At 44.0% G+C, this 17,831-nt stretch overlaps 1 protein-coding gene across 2 annotated transcripts in view; it reads right to left on the bottom strand.

The window, feature by feature from the left end:
* SLC30A4 (solute carrier family 30 member 4) overlaps window positions 1–8,939 on the bottom strand; it is a 28,883-nt gene extending 19,944 nt beyond the window's left edge. The window contains exons 1-2 of one of the 2 annotated variants that reach the window (XM_044978625.1): window positions 8,821–8,939; window positions 7,176–7,697 (exon numbers count right to left, since the gene is read on the bottom strand). In XM_044978625.1, coding sequence (XP_044834560.1) covers window positions 7,176–7,572 — 397 coding nt within the window. In that variant the 5' untranslated portion in view covers window positions 7,573–7,697; window positions 8,821–8,939. Of the gene's footprint in view, window positions 1–7,175; window positions 7,698–8,134; window positions 8,431–8,820 lie in introns of those variants that run through there. The other variant, XM_044978624.1, reaches the window with a different exon arrangement.
* Window positions 8,940–17,831: the final 8,892 nt, after the last annotated feature.

Here is a 17,831-nt window from a genome sequence, read left to right as displayed (position 1 = left end):
TAAAATGTATTACTGGCACACGAAACCTTAAATCAGAGTGAATAAATGAAGATTCAGCACACCACTTCTGAAAGGTTGCCAACCCCTGGACTACATCTTCAGTGTCAGTTCAGCAATGGGTCAGGTTTCCCCACTGCTCTGGGAGCAGCCTGAAATTGTCCTTGAACCTGCAGCTTCCACCAAATATAAAATGCCCCCTTGCAGGCCTCAATCTCCAGTTTTAAAAATGAAATATCTCAGATACGAGCTTATTTGTTTCCATCATTTCTCACTGTCTGGTCTTTGTGTAATATTAAAAATTTGCATTACAGGAAAACCTGAGGATCCTATTGGACAGACCATTAGGGGCCAGGTATAGCAAAGGAAAGCTCACAAATTGGTTGATTGCCTGAGCAACAAAACAACAAAAATTATATACTTATCTACAAATGCACGCACAGATAGCATACATTATAGTTGGTGGTGGTATTGATCATTATATACTTAAGTTTGAGATCTAGCTTCCCTCCCAGACTGGTTGCTCATCACTTTACAGCCTCAGAGGAATTTGTCTGATGTAGCTGCTCTATGCTGATGGGAGAGAGCTCTCCTGTTGGCTTAACTACTTCAGCCCCGGCAAGCGGCAGAAGCTGTATCGGCGGGAGAAGCTCTCCCGCTGACAGCACCGTCCACACCAGCACTTATGTTGGTGTAACTTATGTCGCTCAGGAGGGTGATTTATTCAAACCCCACCTAAGCCACATAAATTATGCTAACATAAGCTGTATTGTAGACATAGCTTGCTGGTTTGTTGAGCCTCCTGGCAGAAGGAACAACTGGACCTTTGGAGACTGGCTGGAATACTGACTGTTTGAAGATGAGCTCTACACATATGGGTGAGGTCCTGCTGAAAGCTCACTGGATGAGCCTGGTTTTGAGTTGTGGTTTTTCCTGACTTTGGACCTTAACATCCCCAAAGGACTGATGTGTGCCTTGGCGAGATGGCTAAAGCACTGCTACATCAACCCTTGCAAAAGAGTGAAGCTACCTACAGAGACATGCAGCTGGGTGAGTTGTGCCCTGATGGGCCACAAGGGGGTGCTGCAAAGGCATATCTGATCACAGTCCCAGTGTGTCAAAGATCACAGAAAACAGACTGTTATAATATACTGTAGGATCAAATGCAAAGCTCCCCAGATGACTGAGTACTAAATTTCCTCAGAATGTTCTGAAACTTGAGTCCCAGAGGATGGGCCACAGAAACAGATCAGGTGAGGAAGTTTGGGTTAGGGTAGTTATGCTCATTGTTCAGGGGGCTAGCCTGGAACTTGAGAGACCCAAGTTCAATTCCCTGCTCTGCCACAGACTTCTGGGGTCTTTGGGAAAGTCACTTAGTGTCTCTATGCCTCAGTGCACCATCTACAAAATGGGGATAATACTTCCCACAAGGGAGGTGAGGATAAATAAATCAAAAGATTGTGAGGTACTCAGCTACTATAAAGATGGGAGCCAAATAAATACCTTAGTTGGAAAGATCCACCACCTTGACAGAGCTTAGAAAAGTGCTGATCTCAAGCAAAAAGCAATGACGATCTGATCATGATTAAGGTGTAGTTTTATTTTTAATTCACCCTATTTCCAGTTCTCTCTAAATCAGGTGTGTGGTGTACACATGAGCATAAGCTGAGTCAGACACCACTTAGAAGCCAGGAAGTCTCAAACAAATCCACAAGAGGCATGGTGAATGATACTGAAGTCACCCCCATGAAGAAATTTCAGTGACTCCAGTAGCAGGCTCAACAAGCTCAGCCAGGAATTCCACTGAATAGTGAGACTGGTACACAGCCAAAATTCCCAAATTCATTTTATCCCAGGAGTCTCGTATGACATCAATCCGTCCTTGTGATAAGGCATTTTCTACACCTGAGTTCAGACTCTGCCAAGTTCACCTTTGGATCATGCTGAACCACAAACACAGTCAGAAAAAGCAGAACCAGCTGACAGGGCCAGTTGTCATTCAACCAGGTCTCTGTAATATGTTCAGAGTTAAGAGCCTCATCCATAATTAGTTCATGGATTGTGGCAGTCTTATCAATGACTAACCACTGAAGCAGAAGCTAAAGGGCAAGGTCACTGCTTGCCATTACCATGTGCTCCTGAGATAAGGCCTCTAATTAAGCTAAGTGGAGTAGATAACAAATGTCAATTACCTAGTGTATGTCTGACAAATGGACTTTCTCCTAGTTTTTCCCTGAGAGGCTTGGTAAAGTATATATATTTTTTTGGTTTGAACAATGGCGTTGTCAAATACACCACAGATGTAGTGCAGATAAAGTCATTATTCAAAGGTAGAAGGTCAACAAAAGGTAGTTGTTACGGCACATTAATTACAATTTCCACTGCATGAAATGAAGCTGCTTCACCACCACCTTCTTCTACACTTATTTTTAAAAAGCTAAATCAAAAAAAGTTTAATCTTCCTGTTTTTAAAATGTTATTTTTAGCTCAATGATCCCCAAACTTTTGAGGGTTGCACCACCCTGGCCCATCTGCCTCCCTTGCCACCCCCGGAGCCGGGGGCCATGGGTGGGGGACACAGACATGGGTAAGGGGGCCAAGGCTGGGGCCGCATCTGTGGGTAGGTCTCAGCCTCGGAGTGGGGTCCTAGCCGGGGTCTGAGGCTGGGGGCGAGGGCAGAAGCAGAGCTGCAGCTGGGCTGTGGTGGGGGCCAGCAGCTGGGCCCATGGCCAGTTACAACTCCACTCCCACTCCCGTCCTTCCCCTTAGCCTTGACCCCGGGCTGGGAACAGAGCCACAGCCAGGTGCAGAGACTGGGGCAGGGGCTGGGTGCGGACCTACACTGAGCCTGGGGACCGGGCCAGGTGCGGGGCCGTGAGCCAGGGACGTGGCTAGTGGCAGGACTGGAGCAGAGCAGGGGGTGGGGAGGAGCTGAGTTGTGCTCTCTTTCCGACCTCCATGGGTGCTGGCCCGGCCCTGCTGCACCCTCCCAATGTTCCTCCGCACACCTCTACGGGGGCACACCCTACACTTTCGGGACCTCTGTTTTAGCTAAAAGTTATGGATACGGATAAAGTGCTCCTGAAAGTCACGGTTATGCTGCTGACAGAAAAAATGGCACAGCAACTTCCAACTTTTTTTTTTTTAAATAATGAATTTAGTACTCTTGACAGGTGCCAGATTGTCAGGAATGAAGCCCTTTATGTATCCATAGTTCAGGCACTGCCACTGCCCATCTTGTACTAACTTCTAGCTCCCCAATGTAACACAAACCTCCCCTGGGAGACCACCTCACGGGATGAGAGGGAAGCAAGTCTAGTGACGTGAATGACTCTCCTGAGACTACTAATTCATTTCACAGAGGCCACGGAACAGCCAGCAGACTTTGTCAGTACTGAAATGAATTTGAATGGTGAACAAGTGGCAGCAAGTCCTCTATACCAGGGTTCTCACACTGGGGGTCAGGACCCTTCAGGGAGTCACAAGATTATTACATGGTGGGGGTCACAAGCTGTCAGCCTCCACCCCAAACCTCACTTTGCCTCCAGCATTTTCAATGGTGTTATAAATTAAAAACATTTTTATATATTTAAGGGGGGGTCTCACTCAGAGGTTTGCTATGTGAAAGGGGTCACCAGTACAAAAGTTTGAGAACCACTGATCTCTACTATTTATTATCTGTCCCTTGAGCCATCAGTTCCTGTACTTTCAAAAGTTTTTAACATTCCCTTTTACTAGTGAATTTAAATTACAACTAATTCATGCGTCCAGATTTACAGTTGTATATTGTAAATACTACTTTGTAAATATTGTAATTTCAAGAAGTTGTGTGGTCACAAGTAAAAACCCAGTTCAGTGCATCTGAAAGTCTAATGACTGATAGATACATTGATGCACTGGCATCATAACATTCTCCACTTTTGAAAACAAAGTGGCAATAGAACAAGTCAAGGGGAAGTGGATGGCAGAAATACTTTGTGTTCTTCAAGAGTTTAAGTGGCACCAAGTAGGCACTTAAATGGCATGTATAACTCCAAAAGACATGGTAGTACATTGTGCTATTTAAATGAAAAGTGAATAGTAATTAGAAGGTAAATACTACGCCTCTTAATAATTAAATATTGATGATGTCGTTTTTAACAGCTTTGTGTCTACTGTCATGTGACTCTCCACTTTGGAGTTTCTTTCATAAGGTATCCAAGAATAAATGTCAAAAAAAACTTCATTAATGCAGAGTTAAAGATGCCTAATGATAGCTTGTGCCCTTCCAGAATCTCAAATTCAGCAAAACTCAGACTTCTGAAAACCAGGAAATACAGAATTAAGGTAGATGCTCACACAACCTTAACTCTGCCTGGAGCTGGCAATAGCCACTGAGAATTATCTGCATGCATTCTAGTTTCTTTCAGAGTTGTAGGTGTAGCTGCAGTGAATGGTGGAGGCAGCAGGTGGAGCAGGTTGCTAGAGGGGTGTTTGTGATATGAGAAGATCTGGCGATTAGTTTGAGGAGTGTCATGGAGCTGTGACTGTGATATGCAGAGATCTGGGTCTGAATCACCCCATGCATGTTAGCAATGGAAGGCGGTGCATGTGTACCTTGAGGTTTCAGTCTGCATCATTTCAATATAGAATTGTGTGGTATTCTGTTGGGGGAACATGCTCAGAGTTTGAGCACAGGGCAGGTGCAGGCAGCACCTGTCTCTTACTTGCACTGTGTCTTTTCACTGTAAGTGAATCCAAGTAACTGTCCAGATATTAGAGCACTTAGAATAGTCGAGCTTTAAACAGAAAGCTGGCCTTAACCGTAACTATACTGGAGCTGCTGCTCCACTGTAATATACAGCCATATGTGTTTCTAGATTTACAGATTGCTGCAGAGGCGAAAGTAAGCCAGTGTAGTCCAGTACGGCATACCGGCAAGAGTCAGTACGCCGTGCTGGACCGCATCGACCTCCACGGTGGAGATTGAAAGGGCTGCGGGCAGCCCAGAGCCCTTTCAATCCCGGCCGCGGCTCCGGCGGCAGGGCTGGGGCCGGGATTTAAAGGGCTCAGACCTCCCCGTGGCTGCAAGCAGCTCAGAGCTCTTTGAATCCCGGCCACGGCTCTGGCGGCCCGGCTGGGGACAGGATTTAAAGGGCTCCAGGCTTCCCTCAGTGGCAGGAGCTCTGGGCCCTTTAAATACCTGCCCCAGCCCCGCAAAGCTCAGGGTTCCCCCTGGTGGCCAGAGCCCCGGGCCCTTTAATTTGCCCCTGAGCCCCAGGGGGCTCCCAGCCACCTCTGCAGCTGGTCGCCCCTGGTTGATTTAAAGGCTCTGGGTCTCCCAGCCACAGCTGGTTCCCCAGGGCCTTTAAATCTTGAGAGGCCACGCCTCTTCCAGATGAGGCCACGCCCCCCTCAGGACTCCGGCAGTACTGGTAAATCCTGTAAGTTACTTTCACCCCTGGATTGCTGCATCATGCTGTTTTGGTTTCTCTTGAACCTGAACTGCAAGAGAACATGCTTTGATAACAAAAATGTTTGTCAGAGATAAATAAAAATTGAACTTGGAAAATGAGTTTGTTACTGTTTTGAATTAATCCACAACAGGAGTAATTTTGTAGTGGAAAAATCAACATGGTTTCTCCCAATTATTAACAATATACTGGAATTTTCAGTAAATCATATGATCAGAGTAGCTCAAAATCATTTGTTGCTTTTAAGCAATATACAGTAGACACTTTCATGTTGCTCATTATGACAGTGTTTCTCAAATGTGGCCACAGTGGCCGCATTCGGCCACCAGGGCCTTTTCTTGTGGTCACAGCCTCCTAGGCTGGGGGGGGTAAGGGGGGCATGCAAAGCAGTGGTCCCTCTCCCAAGGCCCCCTCCAGAGACAGAAATGCTGGAGGTGCAGGTAGCTGGTGAATTTCCCACTTTCCCTGGGGTTGAGGAGGCAGGCTTTGGCCACAGGACTGTGGGCTCCATCCATGTGGTGAGGTATGTGTTTCTGCCTGGTGGCAGGCTCTGGTTTCAGGCTCTGGCTCCAGGCTCACCATCCCTGCCATCATCCCTGGGCCTTGCTGCCTCCCTGCCCGCCTCCCCATCCAGGGCTTAATTTGTCGCAGAGCTTGGGGGGTGAGTAAGTCTGTTGTGAAAAGTGATATTACCAAACATACAAATATCACTTTACACAGCAGAAGATTTACCAGCTAGCAAGTCTTAGAAGAAAAAAAAGTGCAACCAAAAAAGCAAAAGAAACAACAAGACGACAAGAACATGCAAATCACCTTATTTGTGTTTCTATTCTGTTTAGGCCCAGTAAAGAAGAGACAACTGTAAATTATTTTTATTACCGAGTCTGAAAAAACCCTACATAAATAAATTACAATGATTTAGATGTGGATGTGCATATTTATTTGTTTTTCCTAAAGTTAATTATTTTAGGAAAAATAGTCAGCGCGGCCACCAGGAAGAGTTGGTGGCCGCATACTAAGGCCACCAAAATTTTTGTTGAGAACCCCTGGTTTAAGATACAGAAATAGCTAGACTAGTGTAGATATTCGGTTAGTCCAGTAGGGAGAAGCAAAACAGGAAGCTGTAAGTGATTGATCTTTATCTATAACTCAGTTTCATGAGGGTTTTTCCCCCTTTCAATGGTAGAACTAAATTATATTCCTGTATTTGGGGACTAAGAACATAAATAACAAGGTTTGAAGGCCCTAAAATCTTATACAGACACTGGTATTCTGCTATTAAAGAGAACCATTAACCTGAAAAAATTACATTTCTGTCTGAAAATCTTGCACCTATTATAATTACAAGTAAAAAGATGGCAACAACTGAAACAAGTTGAGGGGAGGGGGATCTGTATTTTTCCCCATTTAACATCAGATGGACAATTTAATTGTTAATTTCAAATAGTCAGTTTCTTCCTTGTTAAGATCCTTCTAAACATCATCCAGGGAAGAGTTAATGTTGGCAGTGTCCCTTTAACCTTTCTTTCCTTAGATTCTCATTGCATGCTGACTTTACTGTGGGCACTCTGTGGGCTTGCTGAAATCTGTGCATGTCAGTAACTGATATACTGTCTCCTTTAGCAAATAATTAAAGGACAACTGTGTAATAAAATAATGTCCTAAAAAGCACGGAGGCATTTTTCCATTAACCCTTGAGGGAGTAAGAAAACAAGCCCAACTCACCTATGAGCTCTCCAATCATAAAGAAGAGATAGAGAACGGCAGCCAGGGTCAGCTGTTTTTTCACCTTCCTCTGTTTTGATAGTTCCCTCTGTTTACTGCAATTGCTACAAGGGTCCGTCCTAGGGGAGCTAGTCTGTGTGCTCCGCAGAGCAATATCCCGGTCCAGCAAGGAGTCGTCATCGGACTGCAGACCTAGGTGAGCCCCATTGACAGGTCTGTCCGGAGCTGCATCCGAAGTGTCATCAGAAACCACAACTCGCAACTTGTTAAACCGAGGAAAGTCCTCCTCCCCCACTTCATCTGAAAAATCAAAGGCACTGGAGTCGTTCAAGAACAAGGGGTCATCGTTCTTTCTCAGCATGGATTTGATGCTATTCCAGACCCTGGATTGGGCCATAGTAGCTGGAGCCAGGAGCCCAGCGGGGTGCTGCTGCTTAGCTACAGCAAATTCTTCTCATGCAACTTCCCCTTGCAGGCAGAAATGCTTCATTTCATCGTCCATTCAGGACACTTCCTCCAAGCCTGAGGTAATCAGAGTTACACATTCAGTTTATCAATGGATACAAATTCAAGTTAAAATGCACCGGGGCGAGGTTATGCCAGGTAATCCTACTAAAGCAAGCCAGCCCTCTGCAAGACAGCTGTACTAACCCTTAGGCTGGACAGCCCACCTCCAGGATGCCAAACAGCTAACAGGGGCACAACAATAATCTATTTTAACCAGCCACTTTCATGCCCACTGGCCTACTCGCTAGGCAGCTGAACACAGAGCCGTGACTACAGTAGCAAAGACGTGTTTGATACTGACCGAATCGAAACCCAGAACAGACTGTAACACATTGTTACACTGTCATTTTTAAGGTTATGCACAACGCTGAATAACTATTGCTCAAGGCTCTCGGGTTTATATTGCTGAAATATAGAGGGGGGGGAGCTAATATACAGACACTGAACGGTACCTTTGTATGGCTAATACCGCGGCTGCCCCCATGCAATTCCGATCCATCGGAGGTTGGCTCAGGTCATTCGCTGAAGCCCCTTGTAAGTGATACCAGCTCGCACTCTGCCCCCGGCTGCGGGGCCGGGCAAAGCCAGCTTAGCTCGACAACCCCAACCAGGAGCCGGGCTTCCCCACCGGAGCATGCACCCCCCGCGTAGGGAGGAACCGCGCCTCCCCCGGGAAAGCCGGCGTCGGGCGGTCACCCCTTTGCTCTGGGGAGCTGCATCCCCCTCCCGCTTTCGAGACAACCAGGCTTGCTGCTGACTCGCCGGTCACGCAGTGCGCGTGCGCCGGCCCTTGTGGCCGTGGAGCGGCGCGGCGGGGCTGGCCGGGTTCGCATTCCTCGCGCGGGACTCGGGGCCTGCGCGGGCTGCAGCCGCCGCCTCCGCTCTGCCGCGGGTCCAAGCCCGGCTTGGTACCGCCCCGCCCCCACCTCCCCGCGCGCGCTCGCTCGCTCGCTCGCTCCCCCCGGGGGTTCTCCCGCTGGGCCTCTGTCAACCTGCTGCTGGCTTGTGCCCTGGGCGGGCTGCCGGCTCTCCACACCCGCCCGGCGGGCTGCAAGGGGGGACAGCCTGGACCTCCCGCAGTACGGGAGCGGGAGCCCGCGCAGGCGTCTGTCCTGGGGGGCTGGAGTGAGACAGTTACCGCTTTTCCCTTCAGGCCAGCGGTTGCTTCGCTAGCCGTGTCTGCTGCTGTTTTCCACGCTGTGCTCCTGTTATGTGCCACAGGCTCTGTTTAGGGTAACTAGTCCCTACAGCCCCAAATCTTAAACTCCTGATGCCCCCCCACATGCATTGTGGGTACATGTGCATGTTTAACTGCACACTTGTGCAACCCTGCTTTATAGACATACACGGGGTCAGGGTAGTCAATTATTTTTTGTCAAGGTCCCAGTTTCTTGGTTAAGGTATAGTCAAGGTCCAGACTGGGGGGGGGGACCAAATCCAATGATAATGATAAGTAAATAAGATTTGGGGGTCTGTTCAAAAGCATCTGGTGGTCTGCATTTGGCCCACGGTCTGCCTATTGCCCTAGGCATGTTCCCTATGTCCGTTTTATGGTATGTTTAACTTTCAGAAATTTCTTAGTTCTGTTTCCACATCCACACTGTCCCCTCGGTAAATGCATTAAACTCTCCATGTCTTAGTTTTCCAGTCTGTAAAATTGAAATAATAATCCTTCCCTACCTCACAGAAATATTGCGAGGCTTCATGTTTGTAAAGTGCTTTGAAATCCACAGATGAAAGATGCTATAGAAGGGCAATGTTGTTTTATTGCTATAGTTCTAAATACAGTTACTGTAGTTGTGCTTCTTTATATATTGGGCCTTAATCCTTCAAAGACATGCTTAACTTTAGGCACTGGACATGCACTAAAGTCTTTGCACAATCAGGGCCTTGTACTGCAAGCCCACATAGATTAAAACCCCATAATACTGTTGTTAAATTAATATGCACCTGTTGCCAGCACTTCCAAAAGATAACCGTGCAATCTCATGTATAGTGAAAGTGCTAGAACTTGCTAGTCAGCAGTGTGGTTCTAGTTTATGTCCCAATCTTGCAAACATCTATGCAATTTATTCCTTATTATCTGATCAGCTGTAAGATTAGCGACTATGTGGATAGGAAAATGGCAGTTCTGGGTGAGCATGCTCATTATTGGTGATGCATCCGACGAAGTGGGTATTCACCCACGAAAGCTCATGCTCCAAAACGTCTGTTAGTCTATAAGGTGCCACAGGACTCTTTGATGCTCATTAATATTTCACAAATTTGTAATGTGGTTTAAAAGATTTTGATTATAAACTGCACAATATAAAACTAAAATATTCTCTGTTGCTATATATAACCAGTTACTTATATACAAGCCCTCTTTACAACACGATCTGCACACAAGTAGGTTTAACATCAGGGATAATTATATATAAAGCCTATATTGTATTTTAAGTGTGGAATTTTAAGAAGCCCAGGGAGCTTGAGAGATTTGCACATATCAGAGTTCTGTTCAAGATGACTAGAGTGTACAGTACTGACGTCTAACATCATGTCAGATTTCTTGAATGTTGCATCTAGCTTGTTTTTTTTTTCTAGTATTTGTGGCAATAAAGGCAGCATTGTTTACATTCTGTTTCACATTCCTGTTTATATGATCAGGCACAGTGATATCCTCATGTTTTGGTACTTTTGGGGAAGGCTATGGGCACTCCTTTCCTGACTCTCCTTAAAGGAATAAGGGGTCTGAGCTTCTTCCCTTTGGTCAAGCTCTAATCAGCTTCAATGGTTTCTGTGGGAAATTGTGGTGGGGGTGCACCTGGCCTTTGCAGCTCCCTACAGGATGCCCCACAGTTCCACTTCCCCCGCTGCAGGAAGCAGCGAAGTGATAGGAAAGGACCAGCAAAAGTGGGTGCTCCAGCCCAGCCCTGTCTAGAGAGGCCGCACAGAAGCAGCCAATCAGAGTCCAGCAGGCTCAGATAAAAGGAGCTGCAGGGAGGTCAGCAGATCAGTTTCTTCTGGGACCAGAGGAGAGAAGAAAGGGACTCCTCTGTGGCCTGGAGGTAGAGAAGAACCTGATGATCCTGGCACTGATATAGATCTGGAGGTAAAAGTGGTCTGGTAGGGAGAGGCCCGGGAAAGGAGCAACAATGAATTGGAGTAAGAAGTACGTGGCTACTGGGTATAGGGCCCTTAGTTTGGTATCTGGAGTAGTGGGAGGGTCTGGGTTCCAGTGCCATCCCCAGGTGAAGTGTCATAAACCCCAGGGAGGGGACAGGGCTTAGCTGGGAACCCAACCAAAGGGCTGAATTTAAAGGGCCCAGAGCTGGGGCTGAAGACCATAGCGAGGGCAAATATTCTGTCCATTTATTGGACTCTTTAATGTCCCAGAAGGGGTGCCTGGGAACTTTGTGATTTGACTGGAGGGCCAAACCACTGTAGAACTCACCAAGGTTGTTAGCAATCTATAGGCGACCACAGGAGTGGGGAAAGGACTGAAGTACAGCACCCAACCACAAGGAGGTGCTCAAGAAGTAAGTGCCACCCATCACAGAAGAATTTGCTTCTAGTACAAGGTTTGATAAATAAAGCTATTAATTTGTAATCAGAAATGTGAACATCAATATGTTTATTTACTGATATGTCAGTTGTATACTATAAATACCAATAACAGTGTTGTTGAAACTATGTCATTTATTATGTTGTGCACAATACTCAGGGGCTGATATCTTAATACTGGTCACTTGCCCCCCACCCTCTTCACCACCAGGCTCTGACCTTGGCCCCTTGTGCAAGCAGCAGAATAGGTGTGGCCTAAAGCCATTCCAATCCCTTTACTTCACGCAGGCATCTCCACCTTGCCAACTAGGAGGTTTAACATTGGCTTCAATAGGATCAGGAACTGGCTCAGTGTCTGCTGGTAAAAGCAGTGAGTTCAAATCCTGTTGTAGACATAATTTTATTCACAGCCCTTCATGTCTTTTTCTTCTGTGTCAAACGTTTTGCTGCATTTTCAACCATTCATTCTGCTATCCAAACATATTTTGCATTTAAACAGAATTTAAAATAAACTCATTGCTGAAGAAGCAAAATAAACATACAGTGTCAGGCTTTTACCCAGCAATTGACCCCACACAATGGTCCACCCTTTGATTAATACAGGAATCTCCCTATGCTGAGAAAATTCCTAGGTTACCAGTTCAGCTAGCCTTATGGCCCCTTTAGATCAGTAGAGCCATTGTAAGAGGGCCGGCAGGAATCCACACTCCTAACTTGATCTCTCTTCTAACAGCCATTGAACAACTGTGGTCCTGCCTGCTCTCTGTATTTCATGTCTATAGACAGGTCTTACCCTACCTCGATTTTCCACACAAATTACAATCCTCTTTTATGACCCATTTCCCAACCTCTGCATCTCCTGGCCTCTCCTGCACCTGCAGGTTCTACAAGATTCGCAGATTCCCCTCTGTACCTCCAGATCCCTGTCCCCAAGCACCTACATATCTGTCTAGACCTACCCAAATAATTCTTGGCATCTCTTTACTGTTATCACTTTTGACTTGAGTGGTTATTCAAAGTTCAGGGCTCTGCAGGTGCTCTGGTGAGGGGCAGAAATTGATGATGGAGTCCGCCCCCCCCCCTTTTTGGTGCAATCTTGTTTATGAACAAAGAGTGTACAAATTCCTGTTTCTCTGAACATAGTAGGAATCCCCAAATAGCAGGAGACTGCTCTTTTGTTCGCTGTTCCAAGTCTATCTTTACAAACAACACTCTGCCCCCCAGAAATCTTTCTCTCCGCTTTATTTCAGGGCCACATTACTGTTCTTGCAGTCTGTGTCTGCTTCTGACTCTCTTCCTTCTCTCTCCTGGTACTGTCTGTCCCACCCACCTAAACATACACCACTAGTGGAAACTTACTCAGGGAAAACCTCTCTGCCTGAATCATTAGAGTTCTTGAGTGGCCATGGGTGTTCCTTTGTCTTGGAGCCTGCTATTTTTTTCTTACTTTTAACCTAAATGAATGGTGTTTGTTAAACTCATCCATTTTAAGGGGTTTGAACCCAATCTATAACATTGCCAAATGTTTGACTATTTTTCTAGAGATAAGCATTTGTATTCAGTGCAGCTTTTTACCAATGACTTTTCTAGCAATCCGTTTTTGAGCATAGGAGGCAAAGCCATCACCCTTTGGACCGTATTTTCTTTGTTTAAAACTACAGTAACTCAAAGTAATGTTATGTTTACTTATGTAGTCACTGCTTTGCCTGTGAACTAGGAAAGTAATCAGGGGGAGAGAGAGATTTTTGCCATTGACCATTAATAGTAGCTTTTTTTTCTTTCCTGACTCTAAGCATTTTTGAAATTCAGCAGTACTTTCAAAGTAATTAAGCTGATGGTGTAGGCAAGAAGGAAGCCAAGTGGTGGCACAGGTCTGTGGAGACACAGGCCTCAACTTTCTTATGAGCTGATCACTCCTAATTGTGAAGATTTTCTAGGAGACTGTTTATTCCTTTAGATTTGGTCATATTTCTTTTGAGATGTTGGGAGATTATATCTCCTACATTGTAGACAGCTGCCAAACCATTCTGGGATTGCACAGGGAGGACCAAACATGTAGCTGCAATGGCAACACTTGCTGTCTACATTAGCACTACATCAGTGAGGGTTGATGCATGGAGGACAACGTGGTGGTTAACCTTGCTGAGAGCAGGATTAATGCAAATAGTGAAGCAAATGCCTGTGCACTACAGGCAGTCATGTTGTGTGTAGACCTGAGGTGTGCTACAGGTATCTATGCCCAGAATTAGGGTAGTGTAATTTTTTTAACACTTGTTGCATAGCTACATGAAAGGTTATAAACAATCAGATGTGTAGACAGCGTTCAGGTCTTGCAAAAGGCGGGGCTGCTCCTTTCACTCTAGTGTATATATTGGTTTTTGGTTTGGTTTTTTAAATTGGTAACAGACAGATTAGCCCAAGGAGCTAGGGAACACACATTAACTCCAAAATCTTTCTCAATGATTCAATGATGATATTATTTTTCTAGGAAAGACAAAGCTAGTCACTTTGATAATTAGCAAATGAATGCCAATTGACCCATAAAACCAGGCCTTTTGTAAATAAACACATGACTGGAAAAGGAGGTGGTCTTTGAGCTATATGCCGGCTCATTTAAGTACAAGAAGAAAACCTTTGTCAGAAACTGGCCTTTCTTCAGAAAGAAAAACTACCAGCTACAGTAGCATTGCAGGGGAGCAAAGAGAAGGTGTAGAAAGTAATTCAAATCCACTGCTGTCATAAGTGGGCACAACTCCATTGAAGTCCAGGGAGTTGTTCTTCCCTATGCCAGTCATGAATTTGCCCCACAAACTCATCCTTCTATTAGCTTTATCATGTTCTTCAGTTTTCTCAGGCCTAAAAGATAGGATTAATGGGAAACCTGTACACAACTAATTGACACTTCAGAAAGCAGACATAGATCTTTGAAGAACAAAACTTACTTTCAATTTGAATGAAAGAATACAACGTTATTAGTGCGGCGGATTGGGAAAGTATGGGCCAGTAGCTGCAAGTGTGGCAAAACAAAACAAAAAAAGTAGCTCTATAAAAAGTGAGGTGGGAGGAGATCAACTTTGTTTTGGGACAATGAAATGATGAGGCTGACAGATCGTAGTTCCATTTGACTTTCAGACAGAATACGTGTTTCCCATAAGAGTGATAACTACTCAGCAGGAAATAAATCGATCTTGCTCACTCCTGCTGTAAATGTGGATGAACCAATAACGCTTTTGGAAAAGATAGCAGCTAACTTAAAGTGAATCCTTTGGAAATGCAGTAAATTGACTTCAATATTTCAGCCTTTAACTGCATGTATGTTGGATTCAGTGGGGTCATCCAAGGTCAGTTTTTACAAAAACAACTGAATGGAAAGAGTGAGTGTATAATGTTTCAATCTATGGTCAGATTAACGTCACTTTATGTTTGTTTAAGATATGATTCTATCTGACTTTAATTTGTCTTCACTCGGTTGAATCTGGTAATATTTTCTAAAATGGAGAGGGAGAGGACTGGGGTAAACTATTAAACTGTTGTATCTCCAGAAATAACTTTATCTGTACTTTTTAAAACCACTTAAAGTAATATCTTTTTGTTGAACATATTTGAGTTTCATCTTTAGTTAGGTTACTTTGTATTCAGAACATGCTATTAATATAATTTGTTCAGGAAAAGTGGAGGAGAAAAATAAAAATGTCTTTAAAAAAACAACAAAGCCACACATAGGATTATGAGTTTCAAAGTAAAAACCAGGTTCTTTCCAAATGTTTTCTTTTATTCTGACCACAAAGCTTAAAAAAAAAATTCTTTTGTGTCATGCTAAGACTGCAGTGAATTGCACATCTGAAATAAAAATCACGGATATGGTCTCTTATTTGAGACTCTGCCTGTTACTTCTGAATACATAATATCACATTTTATCTCCACCCCAGGCCTCTGTTTTTCCACTTCTAACAGAGATAAAGGAATGCTAGGAAGAATTTAGAAAACTTCTGGAAAGGAGAAGGTTCATTGATGAACGAAGTAAACAGCTAATGCTTGCCACATATGGGCACTATTTTATTTTATTTTATTGCAAATGGTCATTGAGTACTGTACACAGGGGAAGGCTTGTTTGTTTACCTGCTGCGTCCGCAGGTTCGGCCGATCGTGGCTCCCACTGGCCGCAGTTCACCGTCCCAGACCAATGGGGGTGGCAGGAAGCGGCGTGGGCCGAGAGATGTGCTGGCCGCTGCTTCTCACCGTCCCCCATTGGCCGCAATCACTTTTCCTCATCTGCCAAAAGAGTTTCCGGACTACAGGAGATATTTCATTTTGTTACCTCAACATTTCCATTATTCAACGCTATGTCCCCACAAGATGTTTAATTAGTAGTTGAAAGGATCTTAAAGTTTTCCAGCTATTAGAAGTTACTTGTGTAGATTTGGTGAGGATTGCCCAGTTGCAATTTTTAAGGATGATGAAGATGGGGATGATGAAGAGAGATTTACAGTGACTGAATACTTCTTATTTTTTTCATCATGTTCTTAAAACTTATTTTTTATGATACAGTCTTAAAATTAGAACAATCTGGTTATGTATGTGCTGGAGTCTGACATAACTTACTCTTCAGTGAATGCATTATAACAAAGGATCGATGCCAAATTCTTTAGTCATAAATGTAAATCTTATCTAAAAATACATAATGGTAAAGTAGAAAAAAATGGAAATGGATTTCATTCACTGGTGTATATATTACCGGGGTACTTCATATTTTGATTTCAGTGAACAAAACCACCTTAATCTGATTCAGCCACTTTCTCAGAAAAAATGCTGACTTTTTTTCAGGAAATTGTAAGTGTTATTGAAGAGTTGAAACTTGACAAAAGGCTTGATGTGGATTGTTTGTACAAGGAATATTGTGCACAGAGAGATTAGTGGAGTGTGTGTGCATGCTTCAGGAGTCTGATTGTATTAGAGCATTAGACCATTTCCTATATTCAAATTCTAGTTCTCCCAGTTTCTTAACTTGCAGAATTTACGTCCATTTCTACTTCAAATGCAGTAGTAGAAAAAATATTTTCCCTGCATGAACAGACTTGGGCAGGTTGAAGAAACCTGCTAAATATTGAGTCTGTTAAGGCTGAGCTTTAAATTAAAGTTAACTTCAATTGTGTGTGTGTATGTATAAATGTTTTATTGATTTCAGAAAACAAAGGTGTTAAACTGATAAGTACTATTTTAAACATTAAATCGAAGCTTATGATAATTGCATTGCATAGATGAGGGCAGTAGAAATGTACCTGTGAGAGAAAAATACATGATATGCTAAGGGAAATGGTGTGTCCCTGAAATTTCCCTTAAAATAAAGCATGGTCCCTTACATTTCATGTGGTTTCCCCTTATCTCTATCCAGCAGACATGGTCACTCTAGAAATTGTACAGATACAATCATCCACCAGACACAATTTGTCAAAGGAGAGAAAATACAGTGTTTGCTGTAAAGCTCAAGATAACTGCTCCAGTCTTTCAGTTGGAGTGTAGGACTGCTCCAGTCTTTCAGTCGGTCCTTTTTGGGACTGTTACTGTAATTCATTTGTGCATAGTTATGTATAAAGTAAAACCCAGAATCTATAAGTAATGGAGATGCATGTAAACCTCTGAACAGAAATTTCTATGCAGATGAAAAGCTGACTTAATGTTCTGTTGTTGCACTGACATATATGTAAGCATTTGTGTGACTAGCAGTCTGAAACATGCCAGTGTTCTAACAGCTGAGGCCCTGCACCTGCTGGAGAAGTAAGAGATACAAAGAATTGTGTGTGTAGATCAAGAGGGATACTTACATAGGTGCTTCGGCAGGAATCTGGTGGTACAGAGGGGAATCTGGGATTGTAATAGGATCTGGAGGTGCAGGAATGGCCAGGAGGTATAGAGGATGGGAAATGGGACATGGAAGATCATAATTTTGTGTGGAGAACAAAGGGAGGGAATGTAAGACCTCTGGACATGAAATACAGGGGTCAGGCTGGAACATAGTTGTTCATGGGCTTTTGGAAGAGGGATCAGGTTAGGATTCAGGACTCCTTGCAGACCTCTTTATGTTAGCTGTGCTGGTGTAAAAGGGCCACAAAGCCAACTGAACTGGAAACCTAGGACTTCTCAGTCTCAGCATAAGGAAATTCCTGTATGAATCACAAAGGGGGGATAATTGTGTGGAGTCACTTGCAGGATAAAAGCCTAATACTATATGTTATATTTTTGCTTCTTTAGCAATGAGTTTTTAAAATGTTTTGTTTTTTAAATGCAGAATATTTTTGCATAGCAAAATTAATTGTTGAAAATGCAGGAAAACGTTTAACAGAAGAAAGACATGAAGAGCTATGAATGAAATTGCATCTACAATAGGATCTGAACTCATTATTTTTAGTGGCAGACACAGAGCCAACTCCTGATTCCTACTGAAGCCAATGTTAAAACTCCCAGTTGGCCAAATCCTGAAGACTTTGCTCAGTATATACTCACCAGTCGTCACTCAGGCAAAATTCCCAGTCAAATCAAAATAAAATGTAGGGACTTTGAGAGTTGGACTCACAGATTTCAGTAGGAGAAGATTGAGCTGTTTAACCT

The sequence above is a fragment of the Mauremys mutica genome, chromosome 11 (genome assembly GCF_020497125.1).
Source record: "Mauremys mutica isolate MM-2020 ecotype Southern chromosome 11, ASM2049712v1, whole genome shotgun sequence".
NCBI lineage: Eukaryota > Metazoa > Chordata > Testudines > Geoemydidae > Mauremys > Mauremys mutica.
The sequence above is the reverse complement of the archived record's forward strand: the minus strand, read 5'-3'. Positions and strand labels throughout refer to the sequence as shown.